The sequence below is a fragment of the Ranitomeya imitator genome, chromosome 9, assembly GCF_032444005.1.
Source record: "Ranitomeya imitator isolate aRanImi1 chromosome 9, aRanImi1.pri, whole genome shotgun sequence".
Classification (NCBI taxonomy): Eukaryota; Metazoa; Chordata; class Amphibia; order Anura; family Dendrobatidae; genus Ranitomeya; species Ranitomeya imitator.
In genome coordinates this window covers 140,268,947-140,292,093 of record NC_091290.1, presented here as the reverse complement: position 1 = coordinate 140,292,093, position 23,147 = coordinate 140,268,947, and the positions used below count along the sequence as shown (strand labels likewise).

The following is a 23,147-nucleotide window of genomic DNA, read 5'->3' as shown; positions in this document are numbered from 1 at the left end:
TTGCGGTCAGCAAAGTTCCCACGTCTCAGAGCTCGTTCTATGTTTTTGGGTTATTGTCAGGTCACTGTATGTGCTCTGACCTCTATGTCCATTGTGGTACTGAATTACCTTATCATAACAGTATGTACACAGTGACAGCACCAGCAGAATAGTGAGTGCAGCTCTGGGGTATAATACAGGATGTAACTCAGGATCAGTAATGTAATGTATGTGCACAGTGACTGCACCAGCAGAATAGTGAGTGCAGCTCTGGAGTATAATACAGGATGTAACTCAGGATCAGTAATGTATGTACACAGTGACTGCACCAGCAGAATAGTGAGTGCAGCTCTGGGGTATAATACAGGATGTAACTCAGGATCAGTAATGTAATGTATGTACACAGTGACTGCACCAGCAGAATAGTGAGTGCAGCTCTGGAGTATAATACAGGATGTAACTCAGGATCAGTAATGTATGTACACAGTGACTGCACCAGCAGAATAGTGAGTGCAGCTCTGGGGTATAATACAGGATGTAACTCAGGATCAGTAATGTAATGTATGTACACAGTGACAGCACCAGCAGAATAGTGAGTGCAGCTCTGGGGTATAATACAGGATGTAACTCAGGATCAGTAATGTAATGTATGTACACAGTGACTGCACTAGCAGAATAGTGAGTGCAGCTCTGGGGTATAATTCAGGGTCAGTTGTGTATTGTATGTAGTAATGTGACGTTTCTGAGCTGCCGGACTTGTTGCGGCCTCCGGCTCATCGATCCTTTACTCCTCTCCTACTTTTGCGGCTGTGCTCCACAGACAGTGATTTATGTTGAGCACTGGACATTTACATTCAGTTGTCTCATTTTCGGTGCTCGCGGCTCAGTGTTTTGAGGCTGTGATTCCCCCTATATATTTATTGTCCTGGATCCACCTTACATGCACAGAGAGGTAGAAGAGACATTTATTATAAGTAAACCAAAATGTACAAAATATTCAGAGACACGTCCACAGATCCAGCCCCACGGCCGGGACGCTGAACCGCGCAGCTTCGCCCCAGCAATCCTTTAGCATCCGTCCGGTTCCTGAGTCACGTGATATTTACACTATTTACAATGGAGGTGCGGAGCTGCGCTCCTGTGCAGTCTTTGTGTGGCTTTATCATTAGTCTGGTACCTTGATCCTTAATTCTTGGGCTCTTCTGGAGGAACCACTTCCATAATCATCTGTACGTACATGGTGATGGGCTCTGGAATAAGAGCGATACCTTGTGTTAGAGGGTGATGCACAGACTGCAGCTTATAGTGGGATGCCGGGTTCTGGAGGGGGAGACTCTGACCTTGTAGCTTAGACATAAGAATATGGAAAACACATAGAAATAATCTCCCTAAATGTTCACCTGTAGAGCTTATATCTGCCCTCCTCTAGTACAGAGCACGGAGGAGGTTATATTAAAGATTAGAAACAAACGTGTAGTCGTTTACCAATATAATACTTTATTAGTAAATAGTAGTCATTTAATAAATATATATTGAATAAAGTAACACAATTGCGTGAGACTGGTAAAAAGAGACATATAGAGACAGACAGGGCAGTTTTTAAGAACTCGACGCATTTCCTCTGAAAACCGTACCCATCATCAACAGGCTGGAGACCCTGATAAATAGATTCAGAGAATGCGATCATACATGTAAAGACAATCGCCTATAAATCATCTCATCGCCATCGGAGTAATGCCGATATCGAACCGCGCTTCATATCTACGTGTAATTCACACTGGATGCAGACAAGAGGCATCTTCACAGAATATTGGCCGAGACTTCTCACAGATAGACACCTTCATCATCTAACCCCTGCCCCATCAGTTACATGGCGGAGATCGCGCCATCTCAGGGACATTTTAACTAAAAGTCATTACGTTCCATCGAAAACTAACTTGTTCCTCTTTGGCGGTAACGGGCCACCTCGGGCCTTTCTCCTGCGGGACGTGCTCAATATAGAAATACATTCCGAAAAGCAGCGCGTTTTACTCGCCACGGGAGATGGAACATTTAACATTGTCGTCTATCGTCTGACAGGCCCCTGCTTGTTAACATAATATTTTATTCTTTTCACATAACATCTTACACTATTTATGTCCCCTCGTTTGGTATGCATATTATGTATACTGTTTATTATACTCCTATGGGTCTGCTACTACCTGCTCTTTTGATCTTCGTCCCCTTTTGGAGGGTAAATCCCGCTCTCCTGCCTTTCACACCCATTTATCAACTCATGATAATAAGCTAAAGAATATGGAATTCACTGTGTGATTATTATTATGATTTATTGATCATTCTTTCTTTAGATTTGTTATTGCTTGCTTTGTAAAGATGTATTATAGATCAGCTACATTGTGCTTATTCCTGAGGACTGGTTTTTCGATAGTGGAGCTTTCGGTTTAGAACCTGTGCATAAAATATGAAAGGAGTGAATCCTGGCAGCCGGGTTCTCTCCCTACATTCTATACACCCGGGGCGTTCGGGTGCGGTGGTGATCGGTGGGACGATGTATCATCCTCCCTCGGATTGCAGGTCGCGTATGTGGGATCCAAAGGCGGGCATCACGATGACGTGCGCCGATCGGTGACACCCATACCCACACCTCCAGCATCGGTTCCTTTACCTGTGTGTTATGCATACACATGTTGTATATGGCTGCGGGGGATTCCTCCTCTGCAGGCGTCGCCGGCTAGGCTGCCCCAGGCCGCATCAGTTCTTAAAAACTGCCCTGTCTGTCGCTCTATGTCTCCCTTTACCAGTCTCACACACTTGTGATACTTTCTTCTGTATAATTATTGAATGATTACTATTTACTAATAAAGTATTATATTGGTAAGCGACTACACACTTGTTTCTAATCTTTAATATAACCTCTGTATTATAGGAGGGCAGATAGAAGCTCTACAGCTGAACATTTAGGAACATTATTTCTACGTTGAATACTTTCATAGTGCTTTTTATGAAGTTATAGCTTCTTATCCAGAAGACACTTTTTGGTTTTCTAGATATAAGAATATAGACTGCCTCAGGCATCCACATAAAGGGTACAGTTCCCCGCTTTATTACGGAAGTCGTGTCTGTCACTTACTCGTTATCTTTTGAGCCCATTTGACCTTGAAGTGCACAAAAGGGAAGTAAAAGATGAGGCCTCCCAGAATGAAGAGCACGCAGTAGAGATAGGCCCACTCGGGCTCTCCGATGATGGGCGCCAGCACCAGATAAATCGACACCAGAACCATCAGGATGGGGATCACGATTGGGATCTGGAGAGGAGAAACCAGAAGACTGTAAGATGCAGGTGCACAACCGATCAGGTTTTTTTTTCTATTTAATTCGTCACCCTTCAATTCCGCTTTTACTATATTTTTATAGTATTTTGCATTGAATATGCTGAGTGACATTAAATTATACTGCACTTTTGCAAAAATGGCAGCGTGCAAAAATTTACTAATATAAGACTTATTTTAAAATTTGGGGTGAAAACACTTTTTGATTTAAATATGTATCACGACTGGGGTCAGGGGCTCGGATACAGAACCCAAAATCCTCAGCGTGGACATAATATTAAAAATATTTTTTTTCAGCCACCACTAGGGGGAGCTCTTGGATTTTTGTGAGCTTTGAGCTCCCTCTAGTGGCGGCTGCAGATGGACCACATTTTATTATATCCTAACTCTGCAGGAGATTTGGAGCTCCATGTCAGAAAAATAGAAACTGTAATAATATAATCCTACTCGGACTCATGTTGGAGATTTTTTGTGTTGCAAAAGTTTTCACTTTTTGATCCTAAACTTGGAAATAATTTTTAATCTTAATTAAAAGTTTTGTGCATGCAGCCCCTGTGCGGACCCATGTACTGCCATGGTTACAGGCCATAAGCCCTCTGCGGTCAGACAACAGTCCTTGCAATGGGAGCATGTGACTGCAGGATCAGACTACACAGGATTGTTTACAATCTGTTAACATGGAGATACATAGACCAGCGTGGGAACTGTCAGATATTTGTATTGCAAAACTTTTTTTTTTTTTTTTTTTAGATGCATGAATTCCACTCACTTTAATCGGCCTCTTCATGTCTTTTTTTGTGAACCTCATAACTACCAGGCCGGCGATAGTTAATCCATAAAACAACCATACGGCGAAGCTGAAGTAGTTAATGAGGGTGTTAATATCCGCCGGGATAATGTAAATCATGCCAATGATGCCCTGGAAAAAAAGAAGGGGACGGCGGTTAGGATTATGCAGAAACGGGAGCTGCGCTACATGAGACAGAACCGGAAAATACGGATCGGAAAAAATATCTGGAGGCTTAAAGGGATCTTCCATCACATATGACAAGTAAACACTGACGTACATAGGACACAATGGCCGGCAGCGGGGTCAGCCTCTTGACACTGATGTACGATAGGAATTTCAGCATGTGTCCTTCACGTCCGGCCACGTATGTAAGCCTGGGGAGAGACGACGGACAAGGGCGTATTAGTGGGGTCCATTGTTGGTAGGACGCTGTGCGGTGTCCCCTCTGCTTTAATATCATGATGTAACAAGGGAGGAGAAGAACTATCAAATGCTTCTATACTGTGCGCCTGTCACCGGCGGACATCACTCACCGGCGGCCATCACTCACCGGCGGACATCACTCACCGGCCAGCCGTGAAGCACGTTCCATTCGCTGATCCAATGGTCGAGAAGGCCACAAACAGAGGAATAATCCAGGCTGCAGGGTACAAGACCCGGTCCCCAAACGTCTACAGGAAAGCACAGATTGTCACCTACAGCTTACACCATACATCCCAGCACCGGCAATCTGTAAGGAAGGTTGTATGAACCCACCTCGAGACCCGCCGTGTACCGGAAACCGCCACCAATAACCACCATATACCAGGAACATCCCCCACAAGAACCGCTGTATTCAGGAAACACCCTTCTAGACCCGCCATATACTGGAAACCGCCACCAAGAACCACCATATACCAGGAACATCCCCCACAAGAACCACTGTATTCAGGAAACACCCCTCGAGACCCGCCATATACCAGAAACAGCCCCCAAGAACCACCATATACCAGGAACATCCCCCACAAGAACCACTGTATTCGGGAAACACCCTTCTACACCTGCCGTATACCGGAAACAGCCCCCAAAAACCACCATATACCAGGAACATCCCCCACAAGAACCCCTGTATTCGGGAAACACCCCTCTAGACCCACCATATACCGGAAACAGCCCCCAAGAACCACCATATACCAAGAACATCCCCCACAAGAACCACTGTATTCGGGAAACACCCCTCTAGACCTGCCGGAAACAGCCCCCAGAAGACGCACAGCACTGTGTTCTGGAAACATCTCCATATACTGGAAACATCCAAGAACTGACGTAAGCTGGAAACACCCCAAGACGTGTTGTAAACCAGTAAGGCCCCCCCCCCCTTCCCCAGACCCTGCATTTTTGAGAAATACCCACCACATACCGGGACCACTACGTATTCCAGAACCCCCTCCAAGAAAGTTCCATACCGGGAACACCCTCCCCCCTCACTCAAGAGCCGCCATATAAGAGAAACACCAGCCAAGTCCCACCGTATACTGGAAACATGCTCCAAGACCACATACTGGGAACACCCCCAATAACCACTGTATACTGCACCCCACTGCATCTGACGCATACCTAGTTCTGAACGCCGAACGTGGACTTCTCCTGAAAGTCCGATTTGCAGTTCAGGGGGTGTTATAAGATTTTCAGCTCCAAAGTTCAGGTCCCCATTGATTTCTATGGAGTTTGGGTAAAAGTTTGAGTACAGTTCTGGTACCCGAACCAAATATTGGAGTAAAGTTCAGTCAAACCTAAACTTCCAGGGGTCCGCTCCTCCCTCCCCAGCAGCTCACAATCTAATCCAGAACTTACATTGATTTGTGCTCTCTGACTAAGTGTGGATAGAGGATCCACTTACATGACAGATCTCCTGGATCCCACCATCACTTACTGCAGAAACCAACAGGAGATGTGACTCCCATCACTTACCACAGCAACAGCCGGAGACTGCAGGAGCTCGGTGGGGGTCATCACTGTGTAGTAGGAGATGTTGACCAGCAGGTAACAGGCCATGACTAGCGGGATCCCGAGTATAATGGCTAATGGGAGATTTCTGCACCAAAAAAAAAAAACACAAAAACATTATAAAGTCCTATTTTAAATCAATGTTAATTTCAAGAGTCACCACTAGGTGGCAGCACATGCACACTGATCTCTGCGTGTGACAGATCCATACTGTGCCGACACCGTCCAATCACAAAGGCCGATGCCACCGAATTATGTATAAAATATCCAGAATGATTAATGAATATACAGAAACGGCAAGAAAAAGCTGCGCTGCTCTGCGCCATCCAACAACTGTATCTCAGCCAGTGCTACAGCGTCGCTGTGGGGTCGGATCACACAGGTGACACTTCTCACGCTCCAAAACCCGAAACCAGTTTACTAGTCATCTTTAGTTGGAATATTTTTAGTAGGTACTAACAACTGCACGCACAGGGAGCACCCCGCAAGACCTGCTGCCGAGTACTGGGAACACCCCGCAAGACCCGCTGCCGCGTACTGGGAACACCCCACAAGAGCCACCCGGTACCGGCAACACCCCGCAAGACCTGCCGAGTACTGGGAACACCCCGCAAGAGCCACCGGGTACCAGCAACATCCCGTAAGACCCGCTGCCGCGTACTGGGAACACCCCGCAAGAGCCACCGGTTACCAGCAACACCCCGCAAGACCTGCCGAGTACTGGGAACACCCCGCAAGACCCGCCGCTGCGTACTGGGAACACCCCACAAGAGCCACCGGGTACCAGCAACACCACGCAAGACCCGCCGCCACGTACTGGGAACACCCCGCAAGAGCCACCGGGTACCGGCAACACCCCGCAAGAGCCACCGGGTACCGGAAACACCCCGCAAGAGCCACTGGGTACCAGCAACACCCCGCAAGACCCGCCGCTGCATACTGGGAACACCTCACAAGAGCCACCGGGTACCGGCAACACCCCGCAAGACCCGCCGCCACGTACTGGGAACACCACGCAAAAGCCACTGGGTACCGGCAACATCCCGCAAGACCTGCCGTATATCGGGAACACCCCACAAGACCCACCATATACCGGGAACACCCAACAAGACTGGTTGTGTGCCGGGAATGCTCTACAAGACCCGCCGTATACCGACAACACCCCACAAAACCTGTTGTGTACCAGGAATACCCCACAAGACCTGTTGTATACAAGGAGCACTCCACAGGAGCCACGGTATACCGGGAACACCCCACAAGACCTGCCGTATACCGGCAACACCCTACAAGACCTGCCATATACCAGGAACACCCCGCACTGCCGTTTTGGAGATGCTGAGTGGTGTTACCATATTATAATGGCCTCCTGCTGCACACATCGATCAGACAGGGGATGCGGTTTTGTGCACGGTCCATATTACAGGATTTCTTTACATCTTCCCCTTAAGTTCCGACCGACCCCTGGGGGGTTAATCTATACATTTCTTCCCCGCAGTCGATACTCAGGTCCCGTCCGTCCGTCCGTCTATAACTCCTAGGTAATAAATCAGCCGCGATCGCCTCTTACCTGTATGGATTTTTCAGCTCCTCTGTGATGTAATTGAGCTGGTTCCTAAAGGGAGAAGCAGAATTCACAGACGTCAGTTGGGTTCCGATCACTGAGGGATTAATGGACAGAAACTGCACCAAAGAAAGGGGACTATAAAGCGGAGAGTGAGGGTCTGACTGGGAGACGGGGGTGTCATACATGGCGGTAGGTAACATTAGAGACATACTGTTACCGTTCAGACGTTGGCCTCAATGAGGTTCTGCAGCAGCAAAGTGATGGCCGATTCTGCATCCTGCGCATCTCTGCTCTTGCAGGGAAGAGTTTCCAGGAGTCGCCCTCTAGTGGCGACACAGAGAAGCTCACCATTCACATGGGCGGCCTATCTGCCATGCATTGGAGTGGGGAACATTTACAATTTTCAGTCTCCCCTTAAAGGGGTTGTGCAGCAGCTTTCATTTCTCCATCAGGTCCTAAGAGTCGCTGATGGTCGACATCATGCCCGATGTGGAAATAAGTGGTGCTGCACCGGCCCTTTAAGAGTAATTAGTACTATTAAAGCAGCAATCCCCAGTACTGTTACTTTCAGATTATTGTAGAACTACAACTCCCAGCATTATTTGAGAGGTTAGATTGTCCACCCTCCATTAGACTTAAAGAGCGGTCCAATATGGCTTATTTATGACACAACTGTCAGTGACCACCCAGCCCGGGACCCCACAGACACCGACGCTCCGGGCACCATATGGGTCATAAAGGTGACATCGTCCTACCATCCATCATAGGCCCACAGACCATTGTAGAGCGCCAGGCCGATCCCTCCGACTGTGATTTTGGAGCCTTCAAAGCTGTTGGTAAAGTTCTGAGTGTTTCCTAAGGGAGAGAAAACCTGAATGAGCTGCAGCGCCACCTCCGTCTGCAGGCCGGATCTGGTATTACAGCTTATATACAGGAATGGGGCTGAGCTGCAATATCCAACACCGCCTCTAGAGAGGGATGGCGCTGTCTGGGGAGGATGCAGATAAAAATAACAGAATGTGACTCTGAAGCCTCCCGTACCTTGTATCAGCAGGACGATGCCGCTGACGATGATTATGATGATGATGATCAGTTTGGCCACAGTTAAGAAGTTCTGCAAATAACTCGCCAGCTTCACGCTCAGACAGTTCACCACGGTGATCGTCACTGCCGGGAACAGAGAGGAGATATATGAAATAACCGATATCCGACAATTATGGCCAGGGAGCCGTCCTGGTCCCATACTCACAGATGGCGGCGGCAGCCAGACATTTGATGACCACCTCAGGGGGCTCACAGCCAGGATAAAATGGCGCCGACGCATATTCTGCGAAGCTGAGACATATGATGGCAAACGATGACGGTTTCATCACGATTACGCTGGCCCAGGAGAAGAGGAAGGCCGGGATCTGTCCGTAGGCCTCCATGAGGTACGGGTACTCGCCTCCGGACTTCGTTATCATTGTGCCCAGCTCAGCGAAGCAGAGGGCGCCTGCAGAGACACCAGATGGAGGAATCACGTGGACCGCACGCCAGACCATACGGGAGGAGGAGGAGGTGAGCTGTGACATCACCTATTGTGAATGGTGGATCTTGTGTTATCTACTGTATATAGAGGTGTTATCAGTCATTGTACAGGAGGAGATGAGCTGTGACATCACCTATTGTGGATGGTGGATCTTGTGTTATCTACTGTATAGAGGTGTTATCAGTCATTGTACAGGAGGAGGAGGTGAGCTGTGAAATCACCTATTGTGAAGGGTGGATCCTGTGTTATCTACTGTATAGAGGTGTTATCATTCATTGTACAGGAGGAGGAGGTGAGCTGTGATATCACCTATTTTGAATGGTGGATCCTGTGTTCTCTACTGTATATAGAGGTGTTGTCAGTCATTGTACAGGAGGAGGAGGTGAGCTGTGACATCACCTATTGGGAATGGTGGATCCTGTGTTATCTACTGTATATAAAGGCGTTATCAGTCATTGTACAGGAGGAGGAGATGAGCTGTGACATCACCTATTGTGAATGGTGGATCCTGTGTTATCTACTGTATGTAGAGGTGTTGTCAGTCATTGTACAGGAGGAGGAGGTGAGCTGTGACATCACCTATTGTGAATGGTGGATCCTGTGTTATCTACTGTATATAGAGGTGTTGTCAGTCATTGTACAGGAGTGTTGTGAATTCCGCTCTTGGGCTCCCTCCGGTGGTTGTAAGTGGAATGGCTGCTCCTTGGATTTAGCAGTCTGCAGCTGCTTCCACTGATTGTCTTTCTGCTCGGCTATTTATGCCTGGCTCTTCCCTTCAGCGAGTGCCACTTGTCAATGGTTCCTGGTTGGATTCACATCTCTCTTGGATTTCCCTGATATCCTGACCAGTTCAGCAAAGATAAGTCCTTGCTTTGCTCTTTTCTGTCCACAGGTTGTGGACTTATTCGTTCTGTGCATTCTATGTTTTGTCCAGCTTGTCAGTATGGATTAATTCAGTTAAGCTGGAAGCTCTGGGAAGCAGATTTACCCTCCACACCTTTAGTCAGGTGTGGAGATTTTTGTAAACTCTGTGTGGATTTTTTGTAGTGTTTTATACTGACCGCACAGTATTCCATCCTGTCCTATGTATCTAGCTAGACTGGCCTCCTGTGCTCATCCTGGTTTCATTCTGTGTATGTCTTTTCCCTCTCCACTCACAGTCATTACTTGTGGGGGGCTATCTATCCTTTGGGGATTTTCTCTGAGGCAAGATAGTTTTCCTGTTTCTATCTTTAGGGGTAGTTAGTTCTCAGGCTGTGACGAAATGCCTAGGGAGTGATAGGAGCATCCCACGGCTACTTCGAGTGTTGTGTTGAGCTTAGGGACTGCGGTCAGTACAGGTACCACCTCCTTCAGAGCTCGTCCCATGTTGCTCCTAAACCACCAGTTCATAACAGATGAGGTGAGCTGTGACATCACCTATTGTGAATGGTGGATGCTTGTGTTAAAAAAAAAGACTTAAAAAATTCTTAAAGAAATCTTTTCCACACTTACCCATTATTCCAATCACCCCGCACACCGCCCAGATGACCAGACACGGCCCCACAGCTCCTGTGTTTCTGAGAACGGATTTTGGAGAGATGAAGATCCCGGACCCAATAATTGTCCCGACGATGAGGCTGATCCCGCTGAGCAGTCCGACCTGCGCAAAATAAAGGTGCAGGTCAACAATGTCTGCATCCAGCCGCGGTCACGGTGCCCAGTGTCCCCCGTACTAGGCTCCATACCAGAAAGGATTACATATCTGGGTGCATGCATTGTCAGAATTCCTTTAATTTAAACACATTTTTTCTTGGGACTTTCTTGTATTTAATGAGAAACCGGAGGATGAGATAACGAGCGCCGAGAGGACAGGCGAGCCGCGTCCAGAACGTCATTAATACCTTTCCCCGGAGAAGAGGATTCACACTTGGCCTCAGACTTTGCACCTCACAATAAATAAGAACATTTCCCTTGCTAATTAACACTAGATGACCAATAACTGCATATTTTTATGGACGCTAACGAGCAATATCTGAAATTTATGAAACGTAATAAAAGCTGAACCTTTCGACCCGGGCGATGTTTATGTACAAAGCTGACATCGTGTACGTCATCCACCAATCCGTGGCCTTGAGGGACCAGGACATCACTCACTCGCAAAGTGTCTTATTGCATAGCGGTCTCAGCCGCATCTTATTTCTTGGAAGGAAATGATTTTAGTCTTGCAGTTTGGTAAAATTATTTGGCGTCCTAGGAAACTCCATAGACTGCAGGGTGGCTGATAATCATGAGCTACATCATATAATGCATGCACTGCTGCTAATCCAGAGCTCTCTGGTTCGGCAAGTAGTAAGAGGGAACCAGGGAAAATGTAAAACTGCTCCACCTTCTATATGTATAAACGTCAGCAGAGGAGAAAGGGAAAATAAGTCTCGTATCAGGGTATTTAAGCAATTTAATTACAGATATTAAAACTTTTAGAAATGTTTTTTTTTCTTCTAAAAACAGCACCATCGTTGTGCAATGGCTGTGTCTGGAATTACAAAATGTCTCCAGGTAGTAAGTTCGCAGTGCTCCCAGCCCGTGGCCACTGGACCACAATAGATTTGCTTATTTCTAACCCATGGCCTTCTGTGGGACCCCTTTACTGTACCCTCTGTGAAATATTTTTTTTTGTCAAATTCTGCATGAATCCAACAAAAAAAAAAAAATCTTATTGTTGGAGAAAATAATCAGTTATACAGCGCTGTGTGGAGCACCATGTGGCGGCACACAGCCCAGTAGTAGGGAGCTGCAGCATGTGCGTGCTGCCATACAATCTCCAGCATGGGGTAATGGCTACGTGATTACTCCATAATCTCCAGTCATCGGTGCAGAGATTGTGCCACCGAGCCAAAATAAAGCAACATGTTGGCGGTGCAGTTAGTTTTGTGTCGTTATCTTATCTGCATCTTTCTTTATCCCAATAATGAGGACTGTGCCTGAGATAATCTGCAGCAGATAGATATTAACTAAAGGCTGTATTCATTAACAGGTGCTGACTGCTACGAAACGCAAGCTCCGCTGTCCAGTGGACACTTCAGAGTTGTGAGTTTATCCTGATCCAGCACATCAGGAGCGATGGAGAGGAACCAGTCCACAAAGTCAAAATAGCATCCCCTGCTGGAGCAGGATATAACTGCATGATTCGAATCCATTTTTTTATTTATTTTTTTCTACTTTTGGGTCTAGTTAAATAAGATGGCATTCATACAGCACATCCGCCTTTGTATAGCGTCCCCCTGACTATTGATAGTGGCTTAATAAGTAGCAGGCTGAGTCATCTGATGAAAATATCTTCTCGGAGTTGGCTATATATAAACCCAGCGCAGCGATGGAGCGATCGATACGAGGTGTCTGCAGATTGAGTTATTAGTCTATTCTTGGACGCCGTCAGGCTTCGCGGTCCGCGTTGCCAGATGATCTCACCTCTGTATGTGGCCTATGACATTCACACTGGATCAAGGCAGCGACTGTTCAGTCTGGAAGTCATTGGCATGGTGGTAGTAGTAGTAGTTGTGCAACAGCTGAGGAGTCGCAGGTGAGAGACCATCGATGTAACGTGCCCATGCACCTACAACCGCTGTAAACTAACAGCTATCCCTTACGACCCGTCCATACACATGCACGCTCGTATTAGCAGAGCATGCCTTTCACGCTCGGACTGGCTGGTCCCATAGGGAATGAACGGACATGCACATTGCCCCCCAAATTCTAACCTAGATAAAAGTGCCCTGTTCTGCCGATCGGCCCCAAGGAGGCAGTAAAATAAATGTGAAATGGTGTTCCCCTTTCCATAATTATTTTTATACTAGATGTTGGCCCGATTCTAACGCATCAGGTATTCTAGAAAATGCATGTCCACGTAATATATTGCCCAGCCACATAGTATATTGCCCAGTCACGTAGTATATTGCCCAGCCACGTAGTATATTGCCCAGTGACGTAGTATACAGCACAGAGCCACGTAGTATATTGCCCAGTGAGTAGTATATTGCACAGCGACGTAGTATACAGCAGAGCCACGTAGTATATTGCCCAGCCACGTAGTATATTGCCCAGTCACGTAGTATATTGCCCAGCCACGTAGTATATTGCCCAGTGACGTAGTATACAGCACAGAGCCACGTAGTATATTGCCCAGTGAGTAGTATATTGCACAGCGACGTAGTATACAGCAGAGCCACGTAGTATATTGCCCAGCCACGTAGTATATTGCCCAGTCACGTAGTATATTGCCCAGTGACGTAGTATATTGCCCAGCGACGTAGTATATTGCCCAGCGACGTAGTATACAGCACAGAGCCACGTAGTATATTGCACAGCGACGTAGTATATTGCACAGCTACATAGTATATTGCCCAGTGACGTAGTATATTAACCAGTCACGTATGTCACAGGTTAAAAAATAAACATACTCACCTTCGGATCCGAGGGCCCCTTGTAGCGCGCGGCTGCCACCATGTTCCGTTCCCAGGATGCATTGCGAAATTACCCAGATGACTTAGCGGTCTTGCGAGGCCGCTAAGTCTTCTGGGTAATTTCGCAATGCATCGCCGGGAACGGAAGATGGTGGCCGGCTCGGCGGACAACGGAAGATGAGAATAGCAGGGTTTTTTTTGTTTTTTTAAATTATTTTTAACACTACATTTTTACTATTGATGCCGCATAGGCAGCATCAATAGTAAAAAGTTGGGGACACACAGGGTTAATAGCGGCGGTAACGGAGTGCGTTACCCGTGGCATTACGTGGTCCGTTACCGGTGGCATTAACCCTGTGTAAGCGGTGACTGGAGGGGAGCATGTGGGCGCCGGGCAGTGACTGCGGGGAGTAAGGAGCGGCCATTTTCTTCCGGACTGTGCCGTCACTGATTGGTCGTGGCTGTTTTGCCGCGACCAATCAGCGACTTGGATTTCCTTGACAGACAGAGGCCGCGACCAATGAATATCTGTGACAGACAGACAGACGGAAGTGACCCTTAGACAATTATATAGTATATATTGGATTTTTTTTTGCAGTTACGGTACTAGTGGCCACAATTTTGACAGCAGTGTTTTCTTTCTTTCTTTTTTTCTGCCTTCTTAAATAATTTTTCACACATTATGACCCCGTAAAGTCATAAAATACGTTTGCAACATTTAAATGCTTTTTTCCTTATGTCCGATTTCCCCTGTAACCGTGGAGGGTACATGATCCCAATTACAGAAAAAATTCAGCTACCCGCTCAGCAGATCTGACCAGGTTGGATCTAGCAGATCTAGCTCGTTCCCGGACACCCGATGATCACGTGACCAATGGGTCCAGAGGAGAAAGGGCGGATTCAATTAGTGCAAAACTACAACTCTTGGCATACTGGGAGTTGTAGTGATGGCAACAAGTGGAGAGTCCCAATTTGGAGGCCAATACACAAAAATCCTAAATAATCCAGGCAAAAGATGCCAACAATTATCCAAGCTTGCCGGGTTGTAGTTTTGTAGCCCAATGGCTGTCTGAGCATGCTGGGAGTTGTAGTCTTGTGGCAGGTGAAGACCACAGCAATAAGTGTTCAATATCCCTGCTGTTCGCTGTCCCCCGCGGCATGCAGTGCCCCCAATAACCAGTTTCTACTTGCCTGTTTCTTGAGCTGCATGGCTGTGGACTCCTCACTCTGGGTGGACTGGTTGTCTTCATCTTTCCCCCCTTTTCTCTTCTTTATGCTGCTCTCGTCCATTGTGCCCGCTGTTGCCGAGTCCTAAATCACAAAGTGAAGCCATGAGTTATGATGAGAAAGCAGTAAATGGGTCGCGAGTCGCCATCACGTGCCGCAATAAAAACATAATGGCTTTTACATGATGCAGTCCTGTCGTTTCCTGGTGAGATTACTTCTTAATTGGCACTCGCGGGCACGGTACTGCTTTATTACATTATATGACCAGGCGATTCACATCGCAAACATCATAAAGATGAATCACGGGCGAATGTCCACCTGCCGGATTCGCATCATGCCCGCCCGATACCCAATGTGCCGCCCAATGCCACATACATCAACGGCACAACATAGGTAAAGTCTCCATGAGGAATAGAAGTCGCCCCTCACTGATGTCACCTGCGCCCCTCACTGATGCCACCTGCGCCCCTCACTGATGCCACCTGCGCCCCTCACTGATGCCACCTGTGCCTTTCTCTCTTTATGCCCCTTACGAAGGTCACCTGCGCCTTTCTCCTATGTCTCCTGTGACATCGGAGGAGATGAGGCACATGTTCTCAAGATGATAGGCTAATGGTGGCCATACACTTCTATTGGATGACGGCTATTTATTTTGGGTTCCCCCATATAGTTTGGCCAAGAGTGCTCTGAATTGGGAGAGGAAGTTGTCCGTAGGGGATTATCTTCCCTTCAGAACAAAATGACTGAGCATGTTGAAATCCAACAGCACAATCTCCTTGGAAGCAGGATCCACATTAGACGATCGGACGGTCTCGTTGCTCATTGATTATCAGGATACACAATGGCTGTCATCTGTTACTTTGGATCTTTTATTTACCCGGTGCTACAAAACAAACACCGGGCACGGGGCAGGGCAAGTAACAATGGGCACCAGTGTCTTCACGCATGAAATAGATGGGAGCATTCCAACTGGAAGTAATACTAAGAGAGCGGCTTACGTCCAAGCTTTATTGTAAAAGAACCAGGTCAGTATAGGTAGTGGCCAACATGCCAGGTTCTGGATCACCGGTGGAGCCGCTTCTCTCATGGATGAAACCCCAAAAACACATCCATGTAGTGCGACAGCATTAATCTCCATAGGCATTTTAGGGGTTCACCCCCTTCATTTATGATTGCAAGGGGTCCTCCATGGGAAGCTACAATGGCTGCTCTGAAATGAATGGATGACCATGTGGTGATCCCTGGTTGTACCAGATGAATAGATGACCATGTGGTGATCCCTGGTTGTACCAGATGAATAGATGACCATGTGGTGATCCAGGAAGGCACCAGATGAATAGATGACCATGTGGTGATCCCTGGTTGTACCAGATGAATAGATAACCATGTATATAGTGATGCCTGGTGGCATCAGATGAATGGATGACTGTGGTGATCCCTGGTTGTACCAGATGAATAGATGACCATGTGGTGATCCACGAAGGCACCAGATGAATAGATGACCATGTGGTGATCCACAAAGGAGCCAGATGAATGGGTTACCATGTGGTGATCCCAATGGCACCAGGTAAATAGATGACCATGTATATAGTGATGCCTGGTGGCATCAGATGAATGGATGACTGTGGTGATTCCCGAAGGCACCGAGTCTGCCATTAAGGGAGCCACTGTCTGAAGTGACTTACATGGGGAACCCTCTGATGACCACATACCGTAGCATGGCACATGGATATAGGTTCTCCATCCACACCACGCCACCATCTGTCTAGGAAGCCTGATTGTAGACAAGAACAGCAAAGGTCTTTGTTTTGTCCCAACTGTTTTTTTTTTTTTTTTAACCTGTGACTCCATAAAAAAAAAATGAAAATTTGCAGCTCCAAAAGTGATGTGATGGGGCGGATGCAATCATTAAGATCATGAACACAGAGATAATTTCCATAATCCAAAGTTGTGGTTCAGGTTGTGGCAGCAAATGTGCCAGGGTTGCAAACTTGTGTCCTCTAATACCTTGATGGTCCATTGTCCACTAAGCAAAACAATAGTAGATAGACCGATGTGCTTGCACAATAGTGGGGTCACGCAGGATGAAGCCAATGTAGAGCCCCCCCAAGAATCAATCAATCGATCCATAGTAAGATGGAGAGACCTTACCTGGTGTTTGCGGAGCCCGGGATATGAGGCGGAGGAGTGGATGCTGAGAGTCTTCAGAAGTTTTATAAGCCACAGGTAAAGTTCACAAATAATCTTTCCAATCCAGGGAAGGATCCGGGGAAGAGCAGAGGTCACCGTCAGTAATTATTAAACATGCCCTAATTATTACAGCAGTGACAAAGGGGAGTGCGGCCCTGAATGCTGCCGCTTGCACAACGCTCGGCTTCACCTCCGCCGGCACATTATACATCTGTTGACAATGTGTGTCGCCTTGTTGCACTCAGTGGGCACACAATGGCAGGCCGGGCGGCCGCACACAAAGTGGTGTTGTTCTGCGGAGCCTACACACATCAGAACATTGCATCCCATTATGAGAGGAGAGCGACGACTGCCGGGAGACATTCGGAAAAAGTTCTTGGATCGATGATGGATAAGTAAGATGCAGAATAGTCAGGAGAAGGATGGAGCGCTGCAAATCTCAAAGTTAGGGTTGTGGATGCAGCATGGCGGATGTTTTATGGGCACTTGATGGTGCACGCCATGGGGGCTCGTAGGGATTCGATAATCCGTAAGATCTGCTGTTCTTCCACCGCTTTATTGAGGGAATATAAATATAGTAAAAGTACATAAAAGTCAGCTGAACCAACAAACGGGACACAGCACAAATCATTAAAAAAAATAAATAATATCTCCAAGTGGGTTGGTCTGGGACCATATATCTCCATTTGCTTCTTTTGCACATGCACTTTACCTGCTCCCTGTTGTTGTAGCCGCCATCGATTTAGCACGTGTCTGGCAGGTCAACGTCACTTAGTACAACAGACATAAAGGATAAAGTGCAAATGCAATTAGGGCACTAACACTATTTATTTAGAAAGGTTTTGTGCTTTGCACAATTATTGTATATGATCACTAGTGGCGTTTTGCTTCTCATAAAATTAGAATATATCATGAAAAAGTAAAAATTTATTTAATTTCTTCAATACAAAAAGTGAACCTCATATTCTATAGAGTCATTACAGAGTGATTCTATTTCACGTGTTTATTTCTGTTAATGTTGATGATTATGGCTTACAGCCTATGAAAACCCAAAAGTCATTATCTCAGTAAATTAGAATAATTAACAAAAAACATCTGCAAAGGCTTCCTAAATGTTTATAAAAGGTCTCTTCGTCTGTTTCAGTAGCTCCACAATCATGGGGAAGACTGCTGACTTGACAGATGTCCAGAAGGCAGTCACTGACACACGCCACAAGGAGGGGAAGCCACAAAAGGTCATTGCTATATAAGCCGACTGTTCACAGAGTGCTGTATCCAAGCATATTAATGGAGAGTGGAAGGAAAAAGTGTGGTAGAAAAAGGTGCACAAGCAACCGGGATAATCGCAGCCTGGAAAGGATTGTTAAGAAAAGGCCATTCAATAATGTGGGGGAGATTCACCAGGAGTGGACTGCTGCTGGAGTCATTGCTTCAAGAGCCACCACACACAGACGTGTCCAGGACATGGGCTACAAGTGTCACATTCCTTGTGTCAAGCCACTCATGACCAATAGTCAAGGCTAGAAGTGTCTTACCTGGGCCAAGGAGAAAAAAGAACTGGACTGTGGTCAGTGGTCCAAGGTGTTTTCAGATGAAAGCAAATTTTGCATTTCATTCGGAAATCGAGGTTCCAGAGTCAGGAGGAAGAGTGGAGAGGCCACAATCCAAGCTGCTGGAGGTCTAGTGTGACCAGTGATGGTTTGGGGAGCCATGTCATCTACTGGTGTAGGTCCACTGTGTTTTATCAAGACCAAAGTCAGCGCAGACATCTACCAGGAAATGTTAGAGCCCTTCATGCTTCCCTCTGCCGACAAGCTTTTTGGAGATGGAAACGTCATTCTCCAGCAGGACTTGGCCCCTGTCCACACTGCCAAAAGTACCAATACCTGGTGTAAAAACAACAGTATCACTGGGCTTGATTGGCAGCAAACTTGCCTGACCTTAAACTCATAGAGAATCTATGGGACATTGTCACGAGGAAGATGAGAGACACCAGACCCAACAATGCAGGGGAGCTGAAGGCTGCTATCAAAGCAACCTGGGCTTCCATAACCCCTCAGCAGCGCCACAGGCTGATCGCCTCCATGCCACGCCACATTGATGTAGTAATTGATGCCAAAGGAGCCCAGACCAAGTATTGAGTGTATTTACTGACCATACATTTCAGTAGGCCAACATTTCAGAATTTAAAATCATTTTTCAAGCTGGTGTTATAAAGTATTCTAATTTACTGAGATAATGACTTTTGGGTTTTCATTGACTGTAGCCGTAATCATCGACATTAACAGAAATAAACACGTGAAATAGATCACTCTGTCTGTAACGACTCTTTATATGAGTTTCACTTTTTGTATTGAAGAACTGAAATACATAAATTTTTTGACGACATTCAAATTGTGTGAGATGCACCTGTATGTCGCCCATGGACCCGCACGTTCCTGGAATCAGCTGTGATGGAGAAAAAGGTCAAGAAAACCATGAACATAATATGGTGGAGGTATCCAGATACTATCCTACAGCTGATTTGGGGGCCAAGAAGAATCAGGCATGTTGGGTATCAACATGCCCAATCCTTTAATTGTAAAGTTTGCAATAAAAGGTCTGTCTGACAAGGCTCACTTCTGTATTAGTGGGTTTAATGGTGGATTACTATAATCTACACAGCACTGACATACTGTAAGCAGAGATTATATTGATATGAAGATCTGGAAAGTAATATTTAGCCTCCAATTTCCCAGTAAAGTTTTGTCCCCCAGTTATAGAGGCCATTTCTTTGTGGATGCGGAGTTTGGTCACAGAGTCACCTGTGCTTCCTTACACGCTCGGCCTCCGCTTCCTCCTCTTTGGAAGTTTGCATTAAATTCAATGCAGCGTTTGATCTATTGGAGACTGGAAGAGGAAACCCTGAAAATTAGGAAGGATATTATTTATTATATTTACTGTGGGCATTAATGAGGGTAACGCAATCTACGAGCAGGCGGGTTATTCACCCACCGTAAAACGTCCCGTGATGACACATTTCCAGTATCAGGGGAAGCGGAGAACATGGAGATATGGGATCCAGTGTGCGATATCTGCAGGGGTTCTCCACTGACCTGACATCTTACATCGGTCCACATCACCGACGTGCAGCTTCTGCAATCTGGGGAACGCGAATAACCCCTTTTTTTCAACATTACCTTACAAAAAAAAAAAAAGTGAAGGTGTAGAGTCAGAAAACCAAGGCTGCAGCGCCACACTTGTGAAGAGGCAGGACCTGGAATTGCAGCTCTGCCATAATTATTCATATGCCGCATTATACAATGCGGCACGTACAAAAGAGAGGAGTCAAAAAGGAAAAATGAGAGTGAAAAAAAAAAAAAAAAAAAGTCAAAACAGCAATAAAGACTGTGCAAATAGCATAACAAATTAGTTAAGAAACCCTGTGCCGTAACAACATGAACTTTCCCTGACGAGCGACGTTCCTCCTGGACGAGAACACTTTGTGTTGGGGAAATGACATAATTAAGTGAAAAGTTAGTGATTTATGAACAGGCGCCAAGGTAACGAGCGCAGTGCGGACTGAGCTGGCACCGCTGCTGTGTATGCCACCCTGCCAACCGAAACATGTCACAGCAATGGAATCCACAAGACGGAGTGCGGGACACAAATATATCCCGTATACAAGGCGTCATGTACGCACGCACGGTTCGTGCTTCCATTAACTCAAACACCAGATTTATGGAGAATTTTCCCCCAGATACGTTGGTTCTAGAATAGTGCAACGCCATGTTACGACACTATATAGCCCACCCTATGGCGCCACGTAGAGTGCGCACAGCTCTGCGGTACATATGAAGTCTTACAGTAAGCGCTACCAGACCACGGGAAGTGACATTGGTCACACTCCGCCACAGAGCAAACTATTTTTATTTCCCAACAAGAATTTGACGACGTTCCTATAAACGTTCTTGAATTCTTAGAATTAGGAGCCACTGGATTATCTCTGTGTTGATTGCTATATATCGCCATTACATTATACAGACATGATATGGCGGATGCGTTGTGCTATCTGGCACTTAGCATGTAGACTTTGACAAGTGAAATTACTGGGTTACGTATAAACCAGCTGAACACGACTTGTTATCACCGCTAAATGCTTCACTTCAGATAAGGCATCAACAACCTGCAGAGCGTCGCCACTCGCCGGGAGCAGAACACCCGATTATCCACTATCTATCGTTAGTAATTATTATCATAGTATAAAAGATGAAAAGCCAGGAAATAACACTGAAAATATATAGATAGATGATTTGTCAGATAGTCAGGTCCTCTAGAAACCACCTAAATATCAGAGGTTATATACATGGCTATATATACTGCGGAGAAGATAAGTGGTCGTATCTGCTGCTTCCCGTACTATGAGGGTAAGTGCACAGTACACGCTGCGGAAAACGCTGCAGATCCGCAGCAGTTTCCCATAAGTTTACAGTTCAATGTAAACCTATGGGAAACAAAAAAACGCTGTGCACATGCTGCGGAAAAAAAATGCGCGGAAACGCAGCTGTTTACATTCAGCAGCATGTCACTTGTTTCTGCGGATTCCACAGCGGTTTTACAGCTGCTCCTATGGAAAACCGCAGTTGTGAAACCGCGGTAAATCCGCAGAGGTTTTTGTGCACATAGCCTAAAGTGACGGCATCACTCTGTAATGGATATATATCCACCTATAATGATAACTACTATAATACTGCTCCTATGTACAAGAATATAACTACTATAATACTGCCCCTGTGTACAAGAATATAACTACTATAATACTGCTCCTATGTACAAGAATATATCTACTATAATACTGCCCCTATGTACAAGAATATAACTACTATAATACTGTCCCTATGTACAAGAATATAACTACTATAATACTGCCTCTATGTACAAGAATATAACTACTATAATACTGCCCCCTATGTACAAGAATATAACTACTATAATACTGCCCCTATGTACAAGAATATAACTACTATAATACTGCCCCTATGTACAAGAATATAACTACTATAATACTGCCCCTATGTACAAGAATATAACTACTATAATACTGCTCCTATGTACAAGAATATAACTACTATAATACTGCCCCTATGTACAAGAATATAACTACTATAATACTGCTCCTATGTACAAGAATATAACTACTATAATACTGCCCCCTATGTACAAGAATATAATTACTATAATACTGCTCCTATGTACAAGAATATAACTACTATAATACTGCTCCCTATGTACAAGAATATAACTACTATAATACTGCTCCTATGTACAAGAATATAACTACTATAATACTGCTCCCTATGTACAAGAATATAACTACTATAATACTGCCCCTATGTACAAGAATATAACTACTATAATACTGCTCCTATGTACAAGAATATAACTACTATAATACTGCCCCTATGTACAAGAATATAACTACTATAATACTGTTCATATGTACAAGAATATAACTACTATAATACTGCTCCTTTGTACAAGAATATAACTACTATAATACTGCTCCTATGTACAAGAATATAACTACTATAATACTGCCCCCTATGTACAAGAATATAATTACTATAATACTGCTCCTATGTACAAGAATATAACTACTATAATACTGCTCCCTATGTACAAGAATATAACTACTATAATACTGCTCCTATGTACAAGAATATAACTACTATAATACTGCTCCTATGTACAAGAATATAACTACTATAATACTGCCCCTATGTACAGAATATAACTACTATAATACTGCCCCTATGTACAAGAATATAACTACTATAATACTGCTCCTATGTACAATAATATAACTACTATAATACTGCTCCTATGTACAAGAATATAACTACGTTAATACTGCCCCCTATGTACAAGAATATATCTACTATAATACTGCTCCTATGTACAAGAATATAACTACTATAATACTGCTCCTATATACAAGAATATAACTACTATAATACTGCTCCTATGTACAAGAACATAACTACGTTAATACTGCCCCCTATGTACAAGAATATAACTACTATAATACTGCTCCTATGTACAAGAATATAACTACTATAATACTGCTCCTATG

General features: G+C 45.3%; 2 protein-coding genes across 2 annotated transcripts in view; one reads left to right on the top strand and one right to left on the bottom strand.

Moving 5' to 3' along the window:
* The window catches only part of LOC138649103 (E3 ubiquitin-protein ligase RNF182-like), an 88,655-nt gene that overhangs the window by 21,458 nt on the left and 44,050 nt on the right, over window positions 1–23,147 (top strand). The window lies entirely within an intron of this gene.
* SLC7A9 (solute carrier family 7 member 9) lies at window positions 865–17,289 on the bottom strand. Its single transcript, XM_069739245.1, has 13 exons — window positions 16,997–17,289; window positions 14,810–14,929; window positions 10,671–10,818; window positions 8,898–9,140; window positions 8,690–8,815; window positions 8,404–8,503; window positions 7,652–7,696; window positions 6,049–6,172; window positions 4,666–4,769; window positions 4,376–4,472; window positions 4,078–4,227; window positions 3,110–3,284; window positions 865–1,229 (listed from the first exon to the last, which is right to left on the bottom strand). Exons 2-13 carry the CDS (start codon window positions 14,906–14,908, stop codon window positions 1,165–1,167), a joined length of 1,476 nt encoding a protein of 491 aa, XP_069595346.1. The 5' UTR covers window positions 14,909–14,929; window positions 16,997–17,289; the 3' UTR covers window positions 865–1,164.